This window comes from Oncorhynchus kisutch, unplaced genomic scaffold (genome assembly GCF_002021735.2).
Source record: "Oncorhynchus kisutch isolate 150728-3 unplaced genomic scaffold, Okis_V2 scaffold3749, whole genome shotgun sequence".
In the NCBI taxonomy this organism is placed as follows: Eukaryota; Metazoa; Chordata; class Actinopteri; order Salmoniformes; family Salmonidae; genus Oncorhynchus; species Oncorhynchus kisutch.
The window spans coordinates 344321-371292 of NW_022265694.1; the positions used below are offsets into that span (position 1 = coordinate 344321).

A 26972-nucleotide genomic window follows, 5' to 3' on the forward strand; every position below is an offset into this window, starting at 1 on the left:
CTTGGTAGGGCAGTGTCTTTTTGGCAAAGCAGTTTAATAAATAGTATATACTGTACACACACACACACACCCACACACACACACACACACACACACACACACACACACACACACACACACACACACACACACACACACACACACACACACACACACACACACACAGCAGCGAAGAATGTGTGTGTGTGTCTATGTGAATAGTCTCTAAGGTGCAGATGAACACCAGGTCTGAGCCGGTAGACAGCTGGGGTTATCTGTTCAGCATTCTGATGGTCTGCTGGTAGAAGCTGTCTCGGAGCCTGTTGGTCCGAGACCCGACACTCCGATCCCGTTTGCTAGATGGTAACGGAGTGAACAGTTCGTAGCTCGGTAGACTGGAGTCCTTGACGATCTTCCGGGCATTCCTGAGACGCGTGGTGTAAAATGTCCTGTGGGGCAGGGAGCTCACTCCCAGTGATGTACTGGGCCGTCCGCACCACCCTCTTGTGGTTGAGGCCGGTGCAATTTCCGTACCAGGCGGTGATGCAGCCAGACCAGATGCTCTCAATGGTGCATCTATAGACGTTGTTGAGGATCTGAGGGGCCAAGACACATTTCTTCAGTCGCTGTGATGTGTCCTCTTGAAGCTATTGACCATCTCCACCTCAGCCACGTCAATGTGGATGGGGGGCCGTGCAACCCCCCCCCCCCCCTGTTTCCTGCAGTCCACTATCAGCTCCTTGGTCTTGCTGACGTTGAGGGAGAGGTTGTTGTCCCGACAACACACTGCCAGGTCTCATTGTCGTCACTGATCAGACCTACCACTGTCGGGTTGCCCACTACCGATGATGGAGTCGTGTTTTGCCACGTAGTCGTGGGTGAACAGTGTGTGTGTGTGTGTGTGTGTGTGTGTGTGTGTGTGTGTGTGTGTGTGTGTGTGTGTGTGTGTGTGTGTGTGTGTGTGTGTGTGTGTGTGTTGATTGGTGTGTCTCTCATTCCAGCATCTTAGCAGTCTCATCTTCTACCTCTTTTTATTGGTCAGCCCTGATAATGGTTCCACAGTACTAACCAATCAGAATGCCCTCCCATTGGACTGGAGACCAGAGTACTAACCAATCAGAATGCCCTCCCATTGGACTGGAGAGCAGAGTACTAACCATGTGGTTTAGTTCCTTCACAGTACTGACCATGTAGTTTAGATCCTTCACAGTACTATCCATGTGGTTTAGTTCCTTCACAGTACTAACCATGTGGTTTAGTTCCTTCACAGTACTAACCATGTGGTTTAGTACCCTTCACAGTACTAACCATGTGGTTTAGATCCTTCACAGTACTAACCATGTGGTTTAGATCCTTCACAGTACTAACCATGTGGTTTAGATCCTTCACAGTACTAATCATGTGGTTTAGTTCCTTCACAGTACTAACCATGTGGTTTAGTTCCTTCACAGTACTAACCATGTGGTTTAGCACCTTCACAGTACTAACCATGTGGTTTAGTTCCCTCAGAGTACTAACCATGTGGTTTAGTTCCTTCACAGTACTAACCATGTGGTTTAGATCCTTCACAGTACTAACCATGTGGTTTAGATCCTTCACAGTACTGACCATGTAGTTTAGTTCCTTCACAGTACTAACCATGTGGTTTAGTTCCTTCACAGTACTAACCATGTGGTTTTGTTCCTTCACAGTACTAACCATGTGGTTTAGTTCCTTCACAGTACTGACCATGTAGTTTAGATCCTTCACAGTACTAACCATGTGGTTTTGTTCCTTCACAGTACTAACCAAGTGGTTTTGTTCCTTCAGAATGTCCTCCAATGGGACTAGAGACCCTGAAGATTGATGACTTTCAGCTCCATGCCTCCACGATGAGACGTTACGGGCTGGGAGCACACAGAGGACGCCTCAACATACAGGTAGGTCAGGAATAGAGACGTGTGTGTCAAGGAGAGAGACATTTGTCAAGAATAGAGGTTCGTTGAACTGTGTGGCTCAGGTGGTAAGAGCATGGAGGTTGGTTTATATTCCCACAGAGATCACATATGGATGTTGACTACCGGTTAAATGTTTTACAACACCTACCCGTTAAAGAGTTTTTTTCTTTAGTTTTTAAAACTATTTTCTACATTGTAGAATAATAGTGAAGACATCAAAACTATGAAATAACACATATGGAATCATGTAGTAACCAAAAAAAAGTGTTAAACAAATCAAAATATATTTTATATTTGAGATTATTCAAAGTAGCCACCATTTGCCTTGAGGACAGATTTGCACTCTCGTGGCGTTCTCTTAACCAGCTTCACCTGGAATGAGCAGTTAAAGGTAATGGGTACCAAATGCAGCTTTAGTTTAATAGGATGCTGGTTGACCTACCTTGAGTTAGTTACTAATAGTGTTCTGCTTGGTTTGAATGCCTTGGTTCATTGACTTTATACAGTGAGCAGCTGGAAGACCTGAGGAGCAGAAAAGACCATCTGCATCAAAGAGATCAAGTACGATTTTTAAAAGATGATCATGAACCCTTAGAATGAAAAGAGCTATGGGGTGACAGGTAACCTAGTGGTTAGAGCAGGTAACCTAGTGGTTAGAGCAGGTAACCTAGTGGTTAGAGCAGGTAACCTAGTGGTTAGAGCAGGTAGCCTAGCGGTTAGAGCAGGTAACCTAGTGGTTAGAGCAGGTAACCTAGTGGTATAGAGCAGGTAACCTAGTGGTTAGAGCAGGTAACCTAGTGGTATAGAGCAGGTATAAATTGAAAGATATCAACGTCAATAAAATCAATCATGACTCGACACAGATCTAAATTAGTGGGCTGAGTAGTGCCGGTCGATCCAACTCAATTTCAGTGTGCAATATGGCTGCTATTAAACTGGGGGTCCATTATTATCTGACTACCATTAAACTGGGGGTCCATTATTATATGACTACCATTAAACTGGGGTCCATTATTATCTGACTCCCATTAAACTGGGGTCCATTATTATCTGACTACCATTAAACTGGGGGTCCATTATTATCTGACAACCATTAAACTGGGGTCCATTATTATCTGACTCCCATTAAACTGGGGTCCATTATTATCTGACTACCATTAAACTGGGGGTCCATTATTATCTGACTACCATTAAACTAGGGGTCCATTATTATATGACTACCATTAAACTGGGGGTCCATTATTATATGACTACCATTAAACTGGGGTCCATTATTATCTGACTCCCATTAAACTGGGGTCCATTATTATCTGACTACCATTAAACTGGGGGTCCATTATTATCTGACAACCATTAAACTGGGGTCCATTATTATCTGACTCCCATTAAACTGGGGTCCATTATTATCTGACTACCATTAAACTGGGGGTCCATTATTAAATGACTACCATTAAACTGGGGGTCCATTATTATCTGACTATCATTAAACTGGGGGTCCATTATTATATGACAACCATTAAACTGGGGGTCCATTATTAAATGGCTGCCATTAAACTGGGGGTCCATTATTATATTGCTACCATTAAACTGGGGGTCCATTATTATCTGACTACCATTAAACTGGGGGTCCATTATTATCTGACTACCATTAAACTGGGGGTCCATTATTATCTGACTACCATTAAACTGGGGGTCTATTATTATATGACTACCATTAAACTGGGGGTCTATTATTATATGACTACCATTAAACGGGGGGTCCATTATTACAGTTGTTAACCCCAAATCTCATAAAGTGGACAGAAAAGTCTAAATGGGATCCTTGAAACATCCCAAATCTGACCCCAAATCACCCCACTTAAGTTGAAAATTGAAACGCTTAAGTAATGGTTAAGTTAAGGGTTAGTGTTTAAGGGTAGAGACGTTCACAAGGATTCCAGATAGCACTAACCTAAAGTGAACTGGTATCTGGGAGAAGAGGTATTTCCTGTCAGGATATGAAGAGGAGGAGTGAGGTTCAGTTTCCCTCATCATCATCTGGGTTTTGTATTGTCCTTAGATCAGAAACTGTAGTACACCCATAATGACCCATAATGACTTCCACACACACACTTCCAGACAAACAAACCCTTTGTTATTGTGTGTTTATAGCTGTGTGGTAACATAGTGTGTTGCATTTGGGGATTGTGCAGGATAATGTCTCCAATCTGGAGAAGAGAGAGAGAGACAAAGAGAGAGAGAGAAAGTATGCAATTACAGCAGCAAGATTTATGACCTGTTGCCACAAGAAAATCACAACCAGTGAAGAACAAACACCATTGCAAATACAACCCATATTTATGCTTATTTATTTTCCCTTTTGTACTTTAACTATTTGCATACCTTTACAACACTGTATATAGACATAATATGACATTTGAAATGTACATTATTTTGGAACTTTGGTGAGTGTTTACTGTTACTTTTTATTGTTTAATTACACTTTTGTTTATTATCTATTTCACTTGCTTTGGTAATGTAAACATATGTTTCTCATGCCAATAAAGCCCTTTAAATTGAAATTAAATTGAATTGAGAGAGATTGAAAGAGAGAGAGAGAGGCTTCAATGTTTCAGTAGGTACACCTATAGCTCATTTCTTGGCAGTTGTACTGTAGACTACATTATCACTGACCTCAACCCAGAGTCTCTCAGACTGTTCACAGTCAGTCCCACTGACATTCCTATCAGATCACAGCAAAATCACAGTCTACTTGAACAGAGCAATACTCAACCATGAGGCATCAAAGCCAAAGGAACTGAATAATATTAAGAAACGGAAGGTAAATAGTGTGGAAGTCTACCAAAAAACAATTAGGCAGCAACAAATGAAATCCCTTCTAAACATAGAGACCCAGAAAACCTGAGTCTACTCCTTCACTATGGTGAATCACTAAAACAATACAGAAATACACAACGGAAAAAGAAGGAACAGCACGTCAGAAATCAGCTCAATGCAATTGAAGAATCCATAGAATCTAAACCACTTCTGGGAAAATTGGAAAACACTAAACAAACAACAACATGAAGAATTATATATCCAAAACAGAGATGTATGGGTAAACCACTTCTCCAATCTATTTACTTTTTGGCTCTACAAAACAGGACAAACAGCAAAAACACATACAGGATCAAATGCAAATCTTAGAATCAACCATTAAATAAACCAGAACCCACTGGATTCTCCAATTACATTGAATGAACTACAGGAGAAAATACGAACCCTCCAACCCAAGAAGGCCTGTGGTGTTGATGGTATCCTAAAGGAAATTATAAAATATACAGACCACAAATTCCAATTGGCTATACTTAAACTCTTTAATATCATCCTCAGCTCTGGCATCTTCCCCAATATTTGGAACCAAGGACTGATCACCCCAATCCACAAAAGTGGAGACAAATTGGACCCCAATAACTACCGTGGGAAATGTGTCAGCAGCAACCTTTGGAAAATCCTCTGCACCATCATTAACAGCAGACTCGTACCATTTCTCAAAACATACAACATTGTACAATCCATGTACACAAACAAGTGAGCGGTTAAAATTGGCTAAAAAACACAAACATTTCTTTCCACAGGGTAGGGGGGTGAGACAGGGATGCAGCTAAAGCCCCACCCTCTTCAACATATGTATCAACAAATAGGAGAGGGCAGTAGAAGCGTCTGCAGCACCCGGTCTCACCCTACTAGAATCAGTCAAATGTCCACTGTTTTAAAAATTCTAAATTTATTTTAAAAAATTAACCAGGTAGGCCAGTTGATAACAAGTTCTCATTTACAACTGCGACCTGGCTAAGATAAAGCAAAGCAGTGCGACACAAACAACAGAGTTACACATGGAATAAAACAAACATACAGTCAATAATATAGTAGAAAACGTCTATATACAGTGTGTGCAAATGAGGTAGGATAATGGAGGTAAGGCAATAAATAGGCCATAGTGGGAAATAATTACAATATAACAATTAAACACTGGAGTGATAGATGTGTAGAAGATGAGTGTGCAAGTAGAGATACTGGGGTGTAAAGGAGCAAAATAAATCAAACAACAGTATGGGGATGAGGTAGTTGGATGGGCTATTTATAGATGGGCTATGGACAGGTGCAGTGATCTGTGAGCTGCTCTGACAGCCTACTGCTTAAAGTTAGTGAGGGAGATATAAGTCTCCAGCTTCAGTGATTTTTTCAGTTTGTTCCAGTCATTGGCAGCAGAGAACTGGAAGGAAAGGCGGCCGAAGGAGGAATTGGCTTTGGGGGTGACCAGTGAAATACAGTTGGGCAAAACAGTATTTAGTCAGCCACCAACTGTGCAAGTTCTCCCACTTAAAAAGATGAGAGAGGCCTGTAATTTTCATCATAGGTACACCTCAACAATGACAGACAAAATGAGAAAGAAAAAAATCTGAAAATCAAATCAAATCAAATTTTATTTGTCGCGAAATGCTTGCGCTTCTAGTTCCGACAATGCAGTAATAACGAACAAGTAATCTAACTAACAATTCCAAAAAAACTACTGTCTTATACACAGTGTAAGGGGATAAAGAATATGTACATAAGGATATATGAATGAGTGATGGTACAGAGCAGCATAGGCAAGATACAGTAGATGATATCGAGTACAGTATAACATATGAGATGAGTATGTAAACAAAGTGGCATAGTTAAAGTGGCTAGTGATACATGTATTACATAAGGATGCAGTCGATGATATAGAGTACAGTATATACGTATGCATATGAGATTAATAATGTAGGGTAAGTAACATTATATAAGGTAGCATTGTTTAAAGTGGCTAGTGATATACTTACATCATTTCCCATCCATTCCCATTATTAAAGTGGCTGGAGTTGAGTCAGTGTCATTGACAGTGTGTTGGCAGCAGCCACTCAATGTTAGTGGTGGCTGTTTAACAGTCTGATGGCCTTGAGATAGAAGCTGTTTTTCAGTCTCTCGGTCCCAGCTTTGATGCACCTGTACTGACCTCGCCTTCTGGATGACAGCGGGGTGAACAGGCAGTGGCTCGGGTGGTTGATGTCCTTGATGATCTTTATGGCCTTCCTGTAGCATCGGGTGGTGTAGATGTCCTGGAGGGCAGGTAGTTTGTCCCCGGTGATGCGTTGTGCAGACCTCACTACCCTCTGGAGAGCCTTACGGTTGAGGGCGGTGCAGTTGCCATACCAGGCGGTGATACAGCCCGCCAGGATGCTATCGATTGTGCATCTGTAGAAGTTTGTGAGTGCTTTTGTTGACAAGCCAAATTTCTTCAGCCTCCTGAGGTTGAAGAGGCGCTGCTGCGCCTTCTTCACGATGCTGTCTGTGTGAGTGGACCAATTCAGTTTGTCTGTGATGTGTATGCCGAGGAACTTAAAACTTGCTACCCTCTCCACTACTGTTCCATCGATGTGGATAGGGGGGTGTTCCCTCTGCTGTTTCCTGAAGTCCACAATCATCTCCTTAGTTTTGTTGACGTTGAGTGTGAGGTTATTTTCCTGACACCACACTCCGAGGGCCCTCACCTCCTCCCTGTAGGCCGTCTCGTCGTTGTTGGTAATCAAGCCTACCACTGTTGTGTCGTCCGCAAACTTGATGATTGAGTTGGAGGCATGCGTGGCCACGCAGTCGTGGGTGAACAGGGAGTACAGGAGAGGGCTCAGAACGCACCCTTGTGGGGCCCCAGTGTTGAGGATCAGCGGGGAGGAGATGTTGTTGCCTACCCTCACCACCTGGGGGCGGCCCGTCAGGAAGTCCAGTACCCAGTTGCACAGGGCGGGGTCGAGACCCAGGGTCTCGAGCTTGATGACGAGCTTGGAGGGTACTATGGTGTTGAATGCCGAGCTGTAGTCGATGAACAGCATTCTCACATAGGTATTCCTCTTGTCCAGATGGGTTAGGGCAGTGTGCAGTGTGGTTGAGATTGCATCGTGGGTCTAGGGTGTCAGGTAGGGTGGAGGTGATATGGTCCTTGACTAGTCTCTCAAAGCACTTCATGATGACGGATGTGAGTGCTACGGGGCGGTAGTCGTTTAGCTCAGTTACCTTAGCTTTCTTGGGAACAGGAACAATGGTGGCCCTCTTGAAGCATGTGGGAACAGCAGACTGGTATAGGGATTGATTGAATATGTCCGTAAACACACCGGCCAGCTGGTCTGCACATGCTCTGAGGGCGCGGCTGGGGATGCCGTCTGGGCCTGCAGCCTTGCGAGGGTTAACACGTTTAAATGTCACATTGTAGGATTTTTAATGTATTTATTTGCAAATGATGGTCAAAATCCAGAAAAGAGCTGTTAAATTCTACAACCACCTAAAAGGAAGCGATTCACAAACCTTCCATAACAAAGCCATCACCTACAGAGAGATTAACCTGGAGAAGAGTCCCCTAAGCAAGCTGGTCCTGGGGCTCTGTTCACAAACACAAACAGACCCCACAGAGCCCCAGGACAGAAACACAATTAGACCAAACCAAATCATGAGAAAACAAAAAGATAATTACTTGACACATTGAAAAGAATTAACAAAAAAACTGAGCAAACTGGAATTCTATTTGCCCCTAAACAGAGAGTTCACAGTGGCAGAATACCTGACCACTGTGACTGACCCAAACTTAAGGTAAGCTTTGACTATGTACAGACTCAGTGAGCACAGCCTTGCTATTGAGAAAGGCCGCTGAAGGCAGACATGGCTCTCAAGAGAAGACAGGCTATGTGCACACTGCCCACAAAATGAGGTGGAAACTGAGCTGCACTTCCTAACCTCCTGCCAAATTTTTTTATTCATTTTTTATTTCACCTTTATTTAACCAGGTAGGCTAGTTGAGAACAAGTTCTCATTTGCAACTGCGACCTGGCCAAGATAAAGCATAGCAGTGTGAGCAGACAACAAAGAGTTACACATGGAGTAAACAATTAACAAGTCAATAACACAGTAGAAACCAAAGGGGGAGTCTATATACAATGTGTGCAAAAGGCATGAGGAGGTAGGCAAATAATTACTATTTTGCAGATTAACACTGGAGTGATGAATGATCAGATGGTCATGTACAGGTAGAGATATTGGTGTGCAAAAGAGCAGAAAAGTAAATAAATAAAAACAGTATGGGGATGAGGTAGGTGAAAAAGGGTGGGCTATTTACCAATAGACTATGTACAGCTGCAGCGATCGGTTAGCTGCTCAGATAGCTGATGTTTGAAGTTGGTGAGGGAGATAAAAGTCTCCAACTTCAGCGATTTTTGCAATTCGTTCCAGTCACAGGCAGCAGAGTACTGGAACGAAAGGCGGCCAAATGAGGTGTTGGCTTTAGGGATGATCAGTGAGATACACCTGCTGGAGCGCGTGCTACGGATGGGTGTTGCCATCGTGACCAGTGAGCTGAGATAAGGCGGAGCTTTACCTAGCATGGACTTGTAGATGACCTGGAGCCAGTGGGTCTGGCGACGAATATGTAGCGAGGGCCAGCCGACTAGAGCATACAAGTCGCAGTGGTGGGTGGTATAAGGTGCTTTAGTGACGAAACGGATGGCACTGTGATAGACTGCATCCAGTTTGCTGAGTAGAGTGTTGGAAGCCATTTTGTAGATGACATCGCCGAAGTCGAGGATCGGTAGGATAGTCAGTTTTACTAGGGTAAGCTTGGCGGCGTGAGTGAAGGAGGCTTTGTTGCGGAATAGAAAGCCGACTCTTGATTTGATTTTCGATTGGAGATGTTTGATATGAGTCTGGAAGGAGAGTTTGCAGTCTAGCCAGACACCTAGGTACTTATAGACGTCCACATATTCTAGGTCGGAACCATCCAGGGTGGTGATGCTAGTCGGGCATGCGGGTGCAGGCAGCAACCGGTTGAAAAGCATGCATTTGGTTTTACTAGCGTTTAAGAGCAGTTGGAGGCCACGGAAGGAGTGTTGTATGGCATTGAAGCTTGTTTGGAGGTTAGATAGCACAGTGTCCAAAGACGGGCCGAAGGTATATAGAATGGTGTCGTCTGCATAGAGGTGGATCAGGGAATCGCCCGCAGCAAGAGCAACATCATTGATATACACAGAGAAAAGAGTCGGCCCGAGAATTGAACCCTGTGGCACCCCCATAGAGACTGCCAGAGGACCAGACAGCATGCCCTCCGATTTGACGCACTGAACTCTGTCTGCAAAGTAATTGGTGAACCAGGCAAGGCAGTCATCCGAAAAACCGAGGCTCCTGAGTCTGCCGATAAGAATATGGTGATTGACAGAGTCGAAAGCCTTGGCAAGGTCGATGAAGACGGCTGCACAGTACTGTCTTTTATCGATGGCGGTTATGATATCGTTGAGTACCTTGAGTGTGGCTGAGGTGCACCCATGACCGGCTCGGAAACCAGATTGCACAGCGGAGAAGGTGCGGTGGGATTCGAGATGGTCAGTGACCTGTTTGTTGACTTGGCTTTCGAAGACCTTAGATAGGCAGGGCAGGATGGATATAGGTCTGTAACAGTTTGGGTCCAGGGTGTCTCCCCCTTTGAAGAGGGGGATGACTGCGGCAGCTTTCCAATCCTTGGGGATCTCAGACGATATGAAAGAGAGGTTGAACAGGCTGGTAATAGGGGTTGCGACAATGGTGGCAGATAGTTTCAGAAATAGAGGGTCCAGATTGTCAAGCCCAGCTGATTTGTACGGGTCCAGGTTTTGCAGCTCTTTCAGAACATCTGCTATCTGGATTTGGTTAAAGGAGAACCTGGAGAGGCTTGGGTGAGGAGCTGCAGGGGGGGCGGAGCTGTTGGCCGAGGTTGAAGTAGCCAGGCGGAAGGCATGGCCAGCCGTTGAGAAATGCTTATTGTAGTTTTCGATAATCATGGATTTATCAGTGGTGACCGTGTTACCTAGCCTCAGTGCAGTGGGCAGCTGGGAGGAGGTGCTCTTGTTCTCCATGGACTTCACGGTGTCCCAGAACTTTTTGGAGTTGGAGCTACAGGATGCAAACTTCTGCCTGAAGAAGCTGGCCTTAGCTTTCCTGACTGACTGCGTGTATTGGTTCCGGACTTTCCTGAACAGTTGCATATCACGGGGACTATTCGATGCTATTGCAGTCCGCCACAGGATGTTTTTGTGCTGGTCGAGGGCAGTCAGGTCTGGGGTGAACCAAGGGCTGTATCTGTTCTTAGTTCTGCATTTTTTGAACGGAGCATGCTTATCTAAAATGGTGAGGAAGTTACTTTTAAAGAATGACCAGGCATCCTCAACTGACGGGATGAGGTCAATGTCCTTCCAGGATACCCGGGCCAGGTCGATTAGAAAGGCCTGCTCACAGAAGTGTTTTAGGGAGCGTTTGACAGTGATGAGGGGTGGTCGTTTGACTGCGGCTCCGTAGCGGATGCAGGCAATGAGGCAGTGATCGCTGAGATCCTGGTTGAAGACAGCGGAGGTGTATTTGGAGGGCCAGTTGGTCAGGATGACGTCTATGAGGGTGCCCTTGTTTACAGAGTTAGGGTTGTACCTGGTGGGTTCCTTGATGATTTGTGTGAGATTGAGGGCATCTAGCTTAGATTGTAGGACTGGCGAGTTGTTAAGCATATCCCAGTTTAGGTCACCTAACAGAACAAACTCTGAAGCTAGATGGGGGGCGATCAATTCACAAATGGTGTCCAGGGCACAGCTGGGAGCTGAGGGGGGTCGGTAGCAGGCGGCAACCGTGAGAGACTTATTTCTGGAGAGAGTAATTTTCAAAATTAGTAGTTCGAACTGTTTGGGTATGAACCTGGAAAGTATGACATTACTTTGCAGGCTATCTCTGCAGTAAACTGCAACTCCGCCCCCTTTGGCAGTTCTATCTTGACGGAAGATGTTATAGTTGGGTATGGAAATCTCTGAATTTTTGGTGGCCTTCCTGAGCCAGGATTCAGACACAGCAAGGACATCAGGGTTAGCAGAGTGTGCTAAAGCAGTGAGTAAAACAAACTTAGGGAGGAGGCTTCTGATGTTGACATGCATGAAACCAAGGCTTTTTCGATCACAGAAGTCAACAAATGAGGGTGCCTGGGGACATGCAGGGCCTGGGTTTACCTCCACATCACCCGCGGAACAAATCAAAATCAAATCAAATGTATTTATTTATATAGCCCTTCGTACATCAGCTGATATCTCAAAGTGCTGTACAGAAACCCAGCCTAAAACCCCAAACAGCAAGCAATGCAGGTGTAGAAGCACGGTGGCTAGGAAAAACTCCCTAGAAAGGCCAAAACCTAGGAAGAAACCTAGAGAGGAACTAGGCTATGTGGGGTGGCCAGTCCTCTTCTGGCTGTGCCGGGTGGAGATTATAACAGAACATGGCCAAGATGTTAAAATGTTCATAAATGACCAGCATGGTCCAATAATAATGAAGCAGAACAGTTGAAACTGGAGCAGCAGAACGGCCAGGTGGACTGGGGACAGCAAGGAGTCATCATGTCAGGTAGTCCTGGGGCATGGTCCTAGGGCTCAGGTCCTCAGAGAGAGAGAAAGAAAGAGAGAAAGAGAGAATTAGAGAGAGCACACTTAAATTCACACAGGACACCGAATAGGACAGGAGAAGTACTCCAGATATAACAAACTGACCCTAGCCCCTCGACACATAAACTACTGCAGCATAAATACTGGAGGGTGAGACAGGAGGGGTCAGGAGATACTGTGGCCCCATCCGAGGACACCCCCGGACAGGGCCAAACAGGAAGGATATAACCCCACCCACTTTGCCAAAGCACAGCCCCCACACCACTAGAGGGATATCTTCAACCACCAACTTACCATCCTGAGACAAGGCTGAGTATAGCCCACAAAGATCTCCGCCACGGCACAACCCAAGGGGGGAGGGGGGGGGGCGGTTGACCATATTAGAGAAACATATATTTCCTACGAAGATTTCTTTTTTTTAAATAATCAAACAGTGTGCATAAACACATGTTTCCCATGCCAATAAAGCCCCTGTATTTTGGTGTTCGTTTTTTGTGGAATTGAAAAAAAATAGGTTTACAATTTAGACGTCTGAAAATGAAAGCAACTTCTGACAACGAAAACTGGGGTTATAGTGATATTATGTCTGATCTCACAATCAATGTAAAGTATGTATAGAGGTGTAATCTAGAACCAATCTGTTGGTTTATAATCTGAGTGTATCCTGCTAGTGACACACTTTTTAAATTATGCAACAGAACATGACAACAACAGTAATTAATGAGTCAGTCTAGACAGAGCAGGTGAGTGCAGGTAGACCTAGACAGAGCATGTGAGTGCAGGTAGACCAAGACAGAGCAGGTAGACATAGATAGAGCAGGTAGACATAGACAGAGCATGTGAGTGCAGGTAAACCAAGACAGAGCAGGTAGACATAGACAGAACAGCTGAGTACAGGTAGACCTAGACAGAGCAGGTAGACCTAGACAGAACAGGTGAGTACAGGTAGACCTAGACAGAGCAGGTGAGTACAGTCCCAACACCCTGGTGGGGAGGAGGAAGGGCATCATTACAGTCCCAACACCCTGGTGAGGAGGAGGAAGGGCATCATTACAGTCCCAACACCCTGGTGGGGAGGAAGGGCATCATTACAGTCCCAACACCCTGGTGGGGAGGAAGGGCATCATTACAGTCCCAACACCCTGGTGGGGAGGAGGAAGGGCATCATTACAGTCCCAACACCCTGGTGAGGTGGAGGAAGGGCATCATTACAGTCCCAACACCCTGGTGGGGAGGAGGAAGGGCATCATTACAGTCCCAACACCCTGGTGGGGAGGAAGGGCATCATTACAGTCCCAACACCCTGGTGGGGAGGAAGGGCATCATTACAGTCCCTACACCCTGGTGGGGAGGAAGGGCATCATTACAGTCCCAACACCCTGGTGGGGAGGAAGGGCATCATTACAGTCCCAACACCCTGGTGAGGAGGAAGGGCATCATTACAGTCCCAACACCCTGGTGGGGAGGAAGGGCATCATTACAGTCCCAACACCCTGGTGGGGAGGAAGGGCATCATTACAGTCCCAACACCCTGGTGGGGAGGAAGGGCATCATTACAGTCCCAACACCCTGGTGAGGAGGAAGGGCATCATTACAGTCCCAACACCCTGGTGGGGAGGGGCATCATTACAGTCCCAACACCCTGGTGGGGAGGAGGAAGGGCATCATTACAGTCCCAACACCCTGGTGGGGAGGAGGAAGGGCATCAGTACAGTCCCAACACCCTGGTGGGGAGGAAGGGCATCATTACAGTCCCAACACCCTGGTGTGGAGGAAGGGCATCATTACAGTCCCAACACCCTGGTGGGGAGGAAGGGCATCATTACAGTCCCAACACCCTGGTGGGGAGGAAGGGCATCATTACAGTCCCAACACCCTGGTGGGGAGGAAGGGCATCATTACAGTCCCAACACCCTGGTGGGGAGGAAGGGCATCATTACAGTCCCAACACCCTGGTGGGGAGGAAGGGCATCATTACAGTCCCAACACCCTGGTGAGGAGGAAGGGCATCATTACAGTCCCAACACCCTGGTGGGGAGGGGCATCATTACAGTCCCAACACCCTGGTGGGGAGGAGGAAGGGCATCATTACAGTCCCAACACCCTGGTGGGGAGGAGGAAGGGCATCAGTACAGTCCCAACACCCTGGTGGGGAGGAAGGGCATCATTACAGTCCCAACACCCTGGTGTGGAGGAAGGGCATCATTACAGTCCCAACACCCTGGTGGGGAGGAAGGGCATCATTACAGTCCCAACACCCTGGTGGGGAGGAAGGGCATCATTACAGTCCCAACACCCTGGTGGGGAGGAAGGGCATCATTACAGTCCCAACACCCTGGTGGGGAGGAAGGGCATCATTACAGTCCCAACACCCTGGTGGGGAGGAAGGGCATCATTACAGTCCCAACACCCCGGTGAGGAGGAGGAAGGGCATCATTACAGTCCCAACACCCTGGTGGGGAGGAAGGGCATCATTACAGTCCCAACACCCTGGTGAGGTGGAGGAAGGGCATCATTACAGTCCCAACAGCCTGGTGAGGAGGAAGGGCATCATTACAGTCCCAACACCCTGGTGAGGTGGAGGAAGGGCATCATTACAGTCCCAACACCCTGGTGAGGAGGAAGGGCATCATTACAGTCCCAACACCCTGGTGAGGTGGAGGAAGGGCGTCATTACAGTCCCAACACCCTGGTGGGGAGGAGGAAGGGCATCATTACAGTCCCAACACCCTGGTGGGGAGGATGAAGGGCATCATTACAGTCCCAACACCCTGGTGGGGGAGGAAGGGCATCATTACAGTCCCAACACCCTGGTGAGGTGGAGGTGCATCATTACAGTCCCAACACCCTGGTGGGGAGGAAGGGCATCATTACAGTCCCAACACCCTGGTGGGGAGGAAGGGCATCATTACAGTCCCAACACCCTGGTGAGGTGGAGGAAGGGCATCATTACAGTCCCAACAGCCTGGTGAGGAGGAAGGGCATCATTACAGTCCCAACACCCTGGTGAGGTGGAGGAAGGGCATCATTACAGTCCCAACACCCTGGTGAGGAGGAAGGGCATCATTACAGTCCCAACACCCTGGTGAGGTGGAGGAAGGGCGTCATTACAGTCCCAACACCCTGGTGGGGAGGAGGAAGGGCATCATTGCAGTCCCAACACCCTGGTGGGGAGGATGAAGGGCATCATTACAGTCCCAACACCCTGGTGGGGAGGAAGGGCATCATTACAGTCCCAACACCCTGGTGAGGTGGAGGTGCATCATTACAGTCCCAACACCCTGGTGGGGAGGAAGGGCATCATTACAGTCCCAACACCCTGGTGGGGAGGAAGGGCATCATTACAGTCCCAACACCCTGGTGAGGAGGAGGAAGGGCAACATTACAGTCCCAACACCCTGGTGGGGAGGAAGGGCATCATTACAGTCCCAACACCCTGGTGAGGAGGAGGAAGGGCATCATTACAGTCCCAACACCCTGGTGGGGAGGAAGGGCATCATTACAGTCCCAACACCCTGGTGGGGAGGAAGGGCATCATTACAGTCCCAACACCCTGGTGAGGAGGAGGAAGGGCATCATTACAGTCCCAACACCCTGGTGGGGAGGAAGGGCATCATTACAGTCCCAACACCCTGGTGAGGAGGAGGAAGGGCATCATTACAGTCCCAACACCCTGGTGGGAGGAAGGGCATCATTACAGTCCCAACACCCTGGTGAGGAGGAGGAAGGGCATCATTACAGTCCCAACACCCTGGTGGGGAGGGAGGGCATCATTACAGTCCCAACACCCTGGTGGGGAGGAGGAAGGGCATCATTACAGTCCCAACACCCTGGTGGGGAGGAAGGGCATCATTACAGTCCCTACACCCTGGTGGGGAGGAAGGGCATCATTACAGTCCCAACACCCTGGTGGGGAGGAAGGGCATCATTACAGTCCCAACACCCTGGTGGGGAGGAAGGGCATCATTACAGTCCCTACAACCCTGGTGGGGAGGAATGGCATCATTACAGTCCCAACACCCTGGTGGGGAGGAAGGGCATCATTACAGTCCCAACACCCTGGTGAGGAGGAAGGGCATCATTACAGTCCCAACACCCTGGTGGGGAGGAAGGGCATCATTACAGTCCCAACACCCTGGTGGGGAGGAAGGGCATCATTACAGTCCCAACACCCTGGTGGGGAGGAAGGGCATCATTACAGTCCCAACACCCTGGTGAGGAGGAAGGGCATCATTACAGTCCCAACACCCTGGTGGGGAGGGGCATCATTACAGTCCCAACACCCCTGGTGGGGAGGAGGAAGGGCATCATTACAGTCCCAACACCCTGGTGGGGAGGAGGAAGGGCATCAGTACAGTCCCAACACCCTGGTGGGGAGGAAGGGCATCATTACAGTCCCAACACCCTGGTGTGGAGGAAGGGCATCATTACAGTCCAACACCTGGTGGGGAGGAAGGGCATCATTACAGTCCCAACACCCTGGTGGGGAGGAAGGGCATCATTACAGTCCCAACACCCTGGTGGGGAGGAAGGGCATCATTACAGTCCCAACACCCTGGTGGGGAGGAAGGGCATCATTACAGTCCCAACACCCTGGTGGGGAGGAAGGGCATCATTACAGTCCCAACACCCTGGTGGGGAGGAAGGGCATCATTACAGTCCCAACACCCCGGTGAGGAGGAGGAAGGGCATCATTACAGTCCCAACACCCTGGTGGGAGGAAGGGCATCATTACAGTCCCAACACCCTGGTGAGGTGGAGGAAGGGCATCATTACAGTCCCAACAGCCTGGTGAGGAGGAAGGGCATCATTACAGTCCCAACACCCTGGTGAGGTGGAGGAAGGGCATCATTACAGTCCCAACACCCTGGTGAGGAGGAAGGGCATCATTACAGTCCCAACACCCTGGTGAGGTGGAGGAAGGGCATCATTACAGTCCCAACACCCTGGTGGGGAGGAGGAAGGGCATCATTACAGTCCCAACACCCTGGTGGGGAGGATGAAGGGCATCATTACAGTCCCAACACCCTGGTGGGGAGGAAGGGCATCATTACAGTCCCAACACCCTGGTGAGGTGGAGGTGCATCATTACAGTCCCAACACCCTGGTGGGGAGGAAGGGCATCATTACAGTCCCAACACCCTGGTGGGGAGGAAGGGCATCATTACAGTCCCAACACCCTGGTGAGGAGGAGGAAGGGCATCATTACAGTCCCAACACCCTGGTGGGGAGGAAGGGCATCATTACAGTCCCAAACACCCTGGTGAGGAGGAGGAAGGGCATCATTACAGTCCCAACACCCTGGTGGGGAGGAAGGGCATCATTACAGTCCCAACACCCTGGTGGGGAGGAAGGGCATCATTACAGTCCCAACACCCTGGTGAGGAGGAGGAAGGGCATCATTACAGTCCAACACCCCTGGTGGGGAGGAAGGGCATCATTACAGTCCCAACACCCTGGTGAGGAGGGAGGAAGGGCATCATTACAGTCCCAACACCCTGGTGGGGAGAAGGGCATCATTACAGTCCCAACACCCTGGTGAGGAGGAGGAAGGGCATCATTACAGTCCAACACCCTGGTGGGGAGGAAGGGCATCATTACAGTCCCAACACCCTGGTGGGGAGGAAGGGCATCATTACAGTCCCAACACCCTGGGAGGAGGAGGAAGGGCATCATTACAGTCCCAACACCCTGGTGGGGAGGGAGGGCATCATTACAGTCCCAACACCCTGGTGGGGAGGAGGAAGGGCATCATTACAGTCCCAACAACCCTGGTGGGGAGGAAGGGCATCATTACAGTCCTACACCCTGGGTGGGGAGGAAGGGCATCATTACAGTCCCAACACCCTGGTGGGGAGGAAGGGCATCATTACAGTCCCAACACCCTGGTGAGGTGGAGGAAGGGCAATCATTACAGTCCCAACACCCCTGGTGAGGTGGAGGAAGGGCATCATTGCAGTCCCAACACCCTGGTGGGGAGGAAGGGCATCATTACAGTCCCAACACCCTGGTGGGGAGGAAGGGCATCATTACAGGTCCCAACACCTGGGGGGGGAAGGAAGGCATCATTACAGTCCCCAACACCCTGGTGAGGAGGAGGAAGGGGCATCATTACAGTCCCAACACCCTGGTGGGGAGGAAGGGCAATCATTACAGTCCCAACACCCTGGTGAGGTGGAGGAAGGGCATCATTACAGTCCCAACAGCCTGGTGAGGAGGAAGGGCATCATTACAGTCCCAACACCCTGGTGAGGTGGAGGAAGGGCATCATTACAGTCCCAACACCCTGGTGGGGAGGAGGAAGGGCATCATTACAGTCCCAACACCCTGGTGGGAGGATGAAGGGCATCATTACAGTCCCAACACCCTGGTGGGGAGGAAGGGCATCATTACAGTCCCAACACCCTGGTGAGGTGGAGGTGCATCATTACAGTCCCAACACCTGGTGGGGAGGAAGGGCATCATTACAGTCCCAACACCCTGGTGGGGAGGAAGGGCATCATTACAGTCCCAACACCCTGGTGAGGAGGAGGAAGGGCATCATTACAGTCCCAACACCCTGGTGGGGAGGAAGGGCATCATTACAGTCCCAACACCCTGGTGAGGAGGAGGAAGGGCATCATTACAGTCCCAACACCCTGGTGGGGAGGAAGGGCATCATTACAGTCCCAACACCCTGGTGGGGAGGAAGGGCATCATTACAGTCCCAACACCCTGGTGAGGAGGAGGAAGGGCATCATTACAGTCCCAACACCCTGGTGGGGAGGAAGGGCATCATTACAGTCCCAACACCCTGGTGAGGAGGAGGAAGGGCATCATTACAGTCCCAACACCCTGGTGGGGAGGAAGGGCATCATTACAGTCCCAACACCCTGGTGGGGAGGAAGGGCATCATTACAGTCCCAACACCCTGGTGAGGAGGAGGAAGGGCATCATTACAGTCCCAACACCCTGGTGGGGAGGGAGGGCATCATTACAGTCCCAACACCCTGGTGGGGAGGAGGAAGGGCATCATTACAGTCCCAACACCCTGGTGGGGAGGAAGGGCATCATTACAGTCCCTACACCCTGGTGGGGAGGAAGGGCATCATTACAGTCCCAACACCCTGGTGGGGAGGAAGGGCATCATTACAGTCCCAACACCCTGGTGAGGTGGAGGAAGGGCATCATTACAGTCCCAACACCCTGGTGAGGTGGAGGAAGGGCATCATTGCAGTCCCAACACCCTGGTGGGGAGGAAGGGCATCATTACAGTCCCAACACCCTGGTGAGGTGGAGGAAGGGCATCATTACAGTCCCAACACCCTGGTGGGGAGGAAGGGCATCATTACAGTCCCAACACCCTGGTGGGGAGCAGGACCCTGGTGGGGGGAGGTATTATGTGGAAGTGCATCATTACAGTCCCAACACCCTGGTGAGGTGGAGGAAGGGCATCATTACAGTCCCAACACCCTGGTGAGGTGGAGGAAGGGCATCATTACAGTCCCAACACCCTGGTGGGGAGGAAGGGCATCATTACAGTCCCAACACCCTGGTGGGGAGGAAGGGCATCATTACAGTCCCAACACCCTGGTGGGGAGGAGGAAGGGCATCATTACAGTCCCAACACCCTGGTGGGGAGGAGGTATTATGTGGAAGTGCATCATTACAGTCCCAACACCCTGGTGAGGTGGAGGTGCATCATTACAGTCCCAACACCCTGGTGGGGAGGAAGGGCATCATTACAGTCCCAACACCCTGGTGGGGAGGAAGGGCATCATTACAGTCCCAACACCCTGGTGAGGAGGAGGAAGGGCATCATTACAGTCCCAACACCCTGGTGGGGAGGAAGGGCATCATTACAGTCCCAACACCCTGGTGAGGAGGAGGAAGGGCATCATTACAGTCCCAACACCCTGGTGGGGAGGAAGGGCATCATTACAGTCCCAACACCCTGGTGGGGAGGAAGGGCATCATTACAGTCCCAACACCCTGGTGAGGAGGAGGAAGGGCATCATTACAGTCCCAACACCCTGGTGGGGAGGAAGGGCATCATTACAGTCCCAACACCCTGGTGAGGAGGAGGAAGGGCATCATTACAGTCCCAACACCCTGGTGGGGAGGAAGGGCATCATTACAGTCCCAACACCCTGGTGGGGAGGAAGGGCATCATTACAGTCCCAACACCCTGGTGAGGAGGAGGAAGGGCATCATTACAGTCCCAACACCCTGGTGGGGAGGGAGGGCATCATTACAGTCCCAACACCCTGGTGGGGAGGAGGAAGGGCATCATTACAGTCCCAACACCCTGGTGGGAGGAAGGGCATCATTACAGTCCCTACACCCTGGTGGGGAGGAAGGGCATCATTACAGTCCCAACACCCTGGTGGGGAGGAAGGGCATCATTACAGTCCCAACACCCTGGTGAGGTGGAGGAAGGGCATCATTACAGTCCCAACACCCTGGTGAGGTGGAGGAAGGGCATCATTGCTGTCCCAACACCCTGGTGGGGAGGAAGGGCATCATTACAGTCCCAACACCCTGGTGAGGTGGAGGAAGGGCATCATTACAGTCCCAACACCCTGGTGGGGAGGAAGGGCATCATTACAGTCCCAACACCCTGGTGTGGAGGAGGTATTATGTGGAAGTGCATCATTACAGTCCCAACACCCTGGTGAGGTGGAGGAAGGGCATCATTACAGTCCCAACACCCTGGTGAGGTGGAGGAAGGGCATCATTACAGTCCCAACACCCTGGTGGGGAGGAAGGGCATCATTACAGTCCCAACACCCTGGTGGGGAGGAAGGGCATCATTACAGTCCCAACACCCTGGTGGGGAGGACGAAGGGCATCATTACAGTCCCAACACCCTGGTGGGGAGGAGGAAGGGCATCATTACAGTCCCAACACCCTGGTGTGGTGGAAGGGCATCATTACAGTCCCAACACCCTGGTGGGGAGGAAGGGCATCATTACAGTCCCAACACCCTGGTGGGGAGGAAGGGCATCATTACAGTCCCAACACCCTGGTGGGGAGGAAGGGCATCATTACAGTCCCAACACCCCGTGAGGAGGAGGAAGGGCATCATTACAGTCCCAACACCCTGGTGGGGAGGAAGGGCATCATTACAGTCCCAACACCCTGGTGAGGTGGAGGAAGGGCATCATTACAGTCCCAACAGCCTGGTGAGGAGGAAGGGCATCATTACAGTCCCAACACCCTGGTGAGGTGGAGGAAGGGCATCATTACAGTCCCAACACCCTGGTGAGGTGGAGGAAGGGCATCATTACAGTCCCAACACCCTGGTGGGGAGGAGGAAGGGCATCATTACAGTCCCAACACCCTGGTGGGGAGGATGAAGGGCATCATTACAGTCCCAACACCCTGGTGGGGAGGAAGGGCATCATTACAGTCCCAACACCCTGGTGAGGTGGAGGTGCATCATTACAGTCCCAACACCCTGGTGGGGAGGAAGGGCATCATTACAGTCCCAACACCCTGGTGGGGAGGAAGGGCATCATTACAGTCCCAACACCCTGGTGAGGAGGAGGAAGGGCATCATTACAGTCCCAACACCCTGGTGGGGAGGAAGGGCATCATTACAGTCCCAACACCCTGGTGAGGAGGAGGAAGGGCATCATTACAGTCCCAACACCCTGGTGGGGAGGAAGGGCATCATTACAGTCCCAACACCCTGGTGGGGAGGAAGGGCATCATTACAGTCCCAACACCCTGGTGAGGAGGAGGAAGGGCATCATTACAGTCCCAACACCCTGGTGGGAGGAAGGGCATCATTACAGTCCCAACACCCTGGTGAGGAGGAGGAAGGGCATCATTACAGTCCCAACACCCTGGTGGGGAGGAAGGGCATCATTACAGTCCCAACACCCTGGTGAGGAGGAGGAAGGGCATCATTACAGTCCCAACACCCTGGTGGGGAGGAAGGGCATCATTACAGTCCCAACACCCTGGTGGGGAGGAAGGGCATCATTACAGTCCCAACACCCTGGTGAGGGAGGAAGGGCATCATTACAGTCCCAACACCCTGGTGGGGAGGGAGGGCATCATTACAGTCCCAACACCCTGGTGGGGAGGAGGAAGGGCATCATTACAGTCCCAACACCCTGGTGGGGAGGAAGGGCATCATTACAGTCCCTACAACCCTGGTGGGGAGGAAGGGCATCATTACAGTCCCAACACCCTGGTGGGGAGGAAGGGCATCATTACAGTCCCAACACCCTGGTGAGGTGGAGGAAGGGCATCATTACAGTCCCAACACCCTGGTGAGGTGGAGGAAGGGCATCATTGCAGTCCCAACACCCTGGTGGGGAGGAAGGGCATCATTACAGTCCCAACACCCTGGTGGGGAGGAAGGGCATCATTACAGTCCCAACACCCTGGTGGGGAGGAAGGGCATCATTACAGTCCCAACACCCTGGTGAGGAGGAGGAAGGGCATCATTACAGTCCCAACACCCTGGTGGGGAGGAAGGGCATCATTACAGTCCCAACACCCTGGTGAGGTGGAGGAAGGGCATCATTACAGTCCCAACAGCCTGGTGAGGAGGAAGGGCATCATTACAGTCCCAACACCCTGGTGAGGTGGAGGAAGGGCATCATTACAGTCCCAACACCCTGGTGGGGAGGAGGAAGGGCATCATTACAGTCCCAACACCCTGGTGGGGAGGATGAAGGGCATCATTACAGTCCCAACACCCTGGTGGGGAGGAAGGGCATCATTACAGTCCCAACACCCTGGTGAGGTGGAGGTGCATCATTACAGTCCCAACACCCTGGTGGGGAGGAAGGGCATCATTACAGTCCCAACACCCTGGTGGGGAGGAAGGGCATCATTACAGTCCCAACACCCTGGTGAGGAGGAGGAAGGGCATCATTACAGTCCCAACACCCTGGTGGGGAGGAAGGGCATCATTACAGTCCCAACACCCTGGTGAGGAGGAGGAAGGGCATCATTACAGTCCCAACACCCTGGTGGGGAGGAAGGGCATCATTACAGTCCCAACACCCTGGTGGGGAGGAAGGGCATCATTACAGTCCCAACACCCTGGTGAGGAGGAGGAAGGGCATCATTACAGTCCCAACACCCTGGTGGGGAGGAAGGGCATCATTACAGTCCCAACACCCTGGTGAGGAGGAGGAAGGGCATCATTACAGTCCCAACACCCTGGTGGGGAGGAAGGGCATCATTACAGTCCCAACACCCTGGTGGGGAGGAAGGGCATCATTTACAGTCCCAACACCCCTGGTGAGGAGGAGGAAGGGCATCATTACAGTCCCAACACCCTGGTGGGAGGGAGGGCATCATTACAGTCCCAAACCCTGGTGGGGAGGAGGAAGGGCATCATTACAGTCCCAACACCCTGGTGGGGAGGAAGGGCATCATTACAGTCCCTACACCCTGGTGGGGAGGAAGGGCATCATTACAGTCCCAACACCCTGGTGGGGAGGAAGGGCATCATTACAGTCCCAAACCCCTGGTGAGGTGGAGGAAGGGCATCATTACAGTCCCAACACCCTGGTGAGGTGGAGGAAGGGCATCATTGCAGTCCCAACACCCTGGTGGGGAGGAAGGGCATCATTACAGTCCCAACACCCTGGTGAGGTGGAGGAAGGGCATCATTACAGTCCCAACACCCTGGTGGGGAGGAAGGGCATCATTACAGTCCCAACACCCTGGTGGGGAGGAGGTATTATGTGGAAGTGCATCATTACAGTCCCAACACCCTGGTGAGGTGGAGGAAGGGCATCATTACAGTCCAACACCCTGGTGAGGTGGAGGAAAGGGCATCATTACAGTCCCAACACCCTGGTGGGGAGGAAGGGCATCATTACAGTCCCAACACCCTGGTGGGGAGGAAGGGCATCATTACAGTCCCAACACCCTGGTGGGGAGGAGGAAGGGCATCATTACAGTCCCAACACCCTGGTGGGGAGGAGGTATTATGTGGAAGTGCATCATTACAGTCCCAACACCCTGGTGAGGTGGAGGTGCATCATTACAGTCCCAACACCCTGGTGGGGAGGAAGGGCATCATTACAGTCCCAACACCCTGGTGGGGAGGAAGGGCATCATTACAGTCCCAACACCCTGGTGAGGAGGAGGAAGGGCATCATTACAGTCCCAACACCCTGGTGGGGAGGAAGGGCATCATTACAGTCCCAACACCCTGGTGAGGAGGAGGAAGGGCATCATTACAGTCCCAACACCCTGGTGGGGAGGAAGGGCATCATTACAGTCCAACACCCTGGTGGGGAGGAAGGGCATCATTACAGTCCCAACACCCTGGTGAGGAGGAGGAAGGGCATCATTACAGTCCCAACACCCTGGTGGGGAGGAAGGGCATCATTACAGTCCCAACACCCTGGTGAGGAGGAGGAAGGGCATCATTACAGTCCCAACACCCTGGTGGGGAGGAAGGGCATCATTACAGTCCCAACACCCTGGTGGGGAGGAAGGGCATCATTACAGTCCCAACACCCTGGTGAGGAGGAGGAAGGGCATCATTACAGTCCCAACACCCTGGTGGGGAGGGAGGGCATCATTACAGTCCCAACACCCTGGTGGGGAGGAGGAAGGGCATCATTACAGTCCCAACACCCTGGTGGGGAGGAAGGGCATCATTACAGTCCCTACACCCTGGTGGGGAGGAAGGGCATCATTACAGTCCCAACACCCTGGTGGGGAGGAAGGGCATCATTACAGTCCCAACACCCTGGTGAGGTGGAGGAAGGGCATCATGTACAGTCCCCAACACCCTGAGTGAGGTGGATGGAAGGAAGGGCATTCCTTGCAGTTCCCAACACCCTGGTTGGGGAGGAAGGGCATCCATTACAGTTCCCAACACCCTGGTGAGGTGGAGGGAAGGGCATCATGACCTAGTCCCAACACCTGGTGGGGAGGAGGGCATCATTACAGTCCCAAACACCCTGGTGTGGAGGAGGGTATTATTGTGGAAGTGCATCATTACAGTCCCAACACCCTGGTGAGGTGGAGGAAGGGCATCATTACAGTCCCAACACCCTGGTGAGGTGGAGGAAGGGGCATCATTACAGTCCCAACACCCTGGTGGGGAGGAAGGGCATCATTACAGTCCCAACACCCTGGTGGGGAGGAAGGGCATCATTACAGTCCCAACACCCTGGTGGGGAGGACGAAGGCATCATTTACAGTCCCAACACCCTGGTGGGGAGGAGGAAGGGCATCATACAGTCCCAACACCCTGGTGTGGTGGATGGGTATTATGTGGAAGTGCATCATTACAGTCCCATAGCCTTGGCCTTAGCCTAAGAAGCCATTGTCTCGCTCTGCTAGGCCTCTGGGGGGAACCACCCTCTGTTGTGTTAGAACTATTTATTACAGTATATAAACTACTTGGAACCCCTTTCTAAATCCTCTGCTAGGCCTCTGGAGGAACCACCCTCTGTTGTGTTAGAACTATTTATTACAGTATATAAACTACTTGGAACCCCTTTCTAAATCCTCTGCTAGGCTGGCCTGTATGATGATGACCTCTACGATGGAGCCTGGTGTGCTGGGAGGAACGACCCCCTGCAGTGGCTGGAGGTGGACGCCAGGAGGCTGACCAAGTTCACAGGGGTCATCACACAGGGAAGGAGCTCTCTCTGGTCGTGAGTATCAACTCAACTGTCTGCACTAACTGTCCGTCTGTCCGTCTGTCCGCCTGTCTGTCTCTCTCTCTGTCGGTCTCTGTCTCTCTCTCTCTCTCTCTCTCTCGGTCTCTGTCTCTCTCTCTTCTCTCTGTCTCTCTCTCTCTGTCTCTCTCGCTGTCTCTGTCTCTGTCTCTCTCTCTGTCTCTCTCTCTGTCTCTGTCTCTCTCTCTCTGTCTCTCTCTCTGTCTCTGTCTCTGTCTCTGTCTCTGTCTCTCTCTCTCTCTCTCTCTCTCTCTGTCTCTCTCTGTCTCTCTTTCTGTCTCTGTCTCTCTATCTCGCTGTCTCTCATTTTCTCTCTCTCTCTGTCTCTCTCTCTGTCTCTTTATCTGGTGGCTGAGTAGTGAATACTATCCCTTTTCATTGTCTTATTTATTTATTTTTATTTTTTCACCTTTATTTAACCAGGTAGGCTAGTTGAGAACAAGTTCTCATTTGCAACTGCGACCTGGCCAAGATAAAGCATAGCAGTGTGAGCAGACAACAAAGAGTTACACATGGAGTAAACAATTAACAAGTCAATAACACAGTAGGAAACAAAGGGGGAGTCTATATACAATGTGTGTAAAAGGCATGAGGAGGTAGGCAAGTAATTACAATTTTGCAGATTAACACTGGAGTGATGAATGATCAGATGGTCATGTACAGGTAGAGATATTGGTGTGCAAAGGAGCAGAAAAGTAAATAAATAAAAACAGTATGGGGATGAGGTAGGTGAGAAAGGGTGGGCTATATACCAATAGACTATGTACAGCTGCAGCGATCGGTTAGCTGCTCAGATAGCTGATGTTTGAAGTTGGTGAGGGAGATAAAGTCTCCAACTTCAGCGATTTTTGCAATTCGTTCCAGTCACAGGCAGCAGAGTACTGGAACGAAAGGCGGCCAAATGAGGTGTTGGC

The 26972-nt window shown here is 50.4% G+C and overlaps 1 protein-coding gene across 1 annotated transcript in view; it reads left to right on the forward strand.

The window, feature by feature from the left end:
- LOC109885435 (inactive carboxypeptidase-like protein X2) overlaps window positions 1-26972 on the forward strand; it is a 126759-nt gene that overhangs the window by 24234 nt on the left and 75553 nt on the right. Inside the window, exons 3-4 of the mRNA XM_031820939.1 lie at window positions 1789-1898; window positions 25895-26034. Coding sequence (XP_031676799.1) covers window positions 1789-1898; window positions 25895-26034 — 250 coding nt within the window. The remainder of the gene's footprint in view (window positions 1-1788; window positions 1899-25894; window positions 26035-26972) is intronic.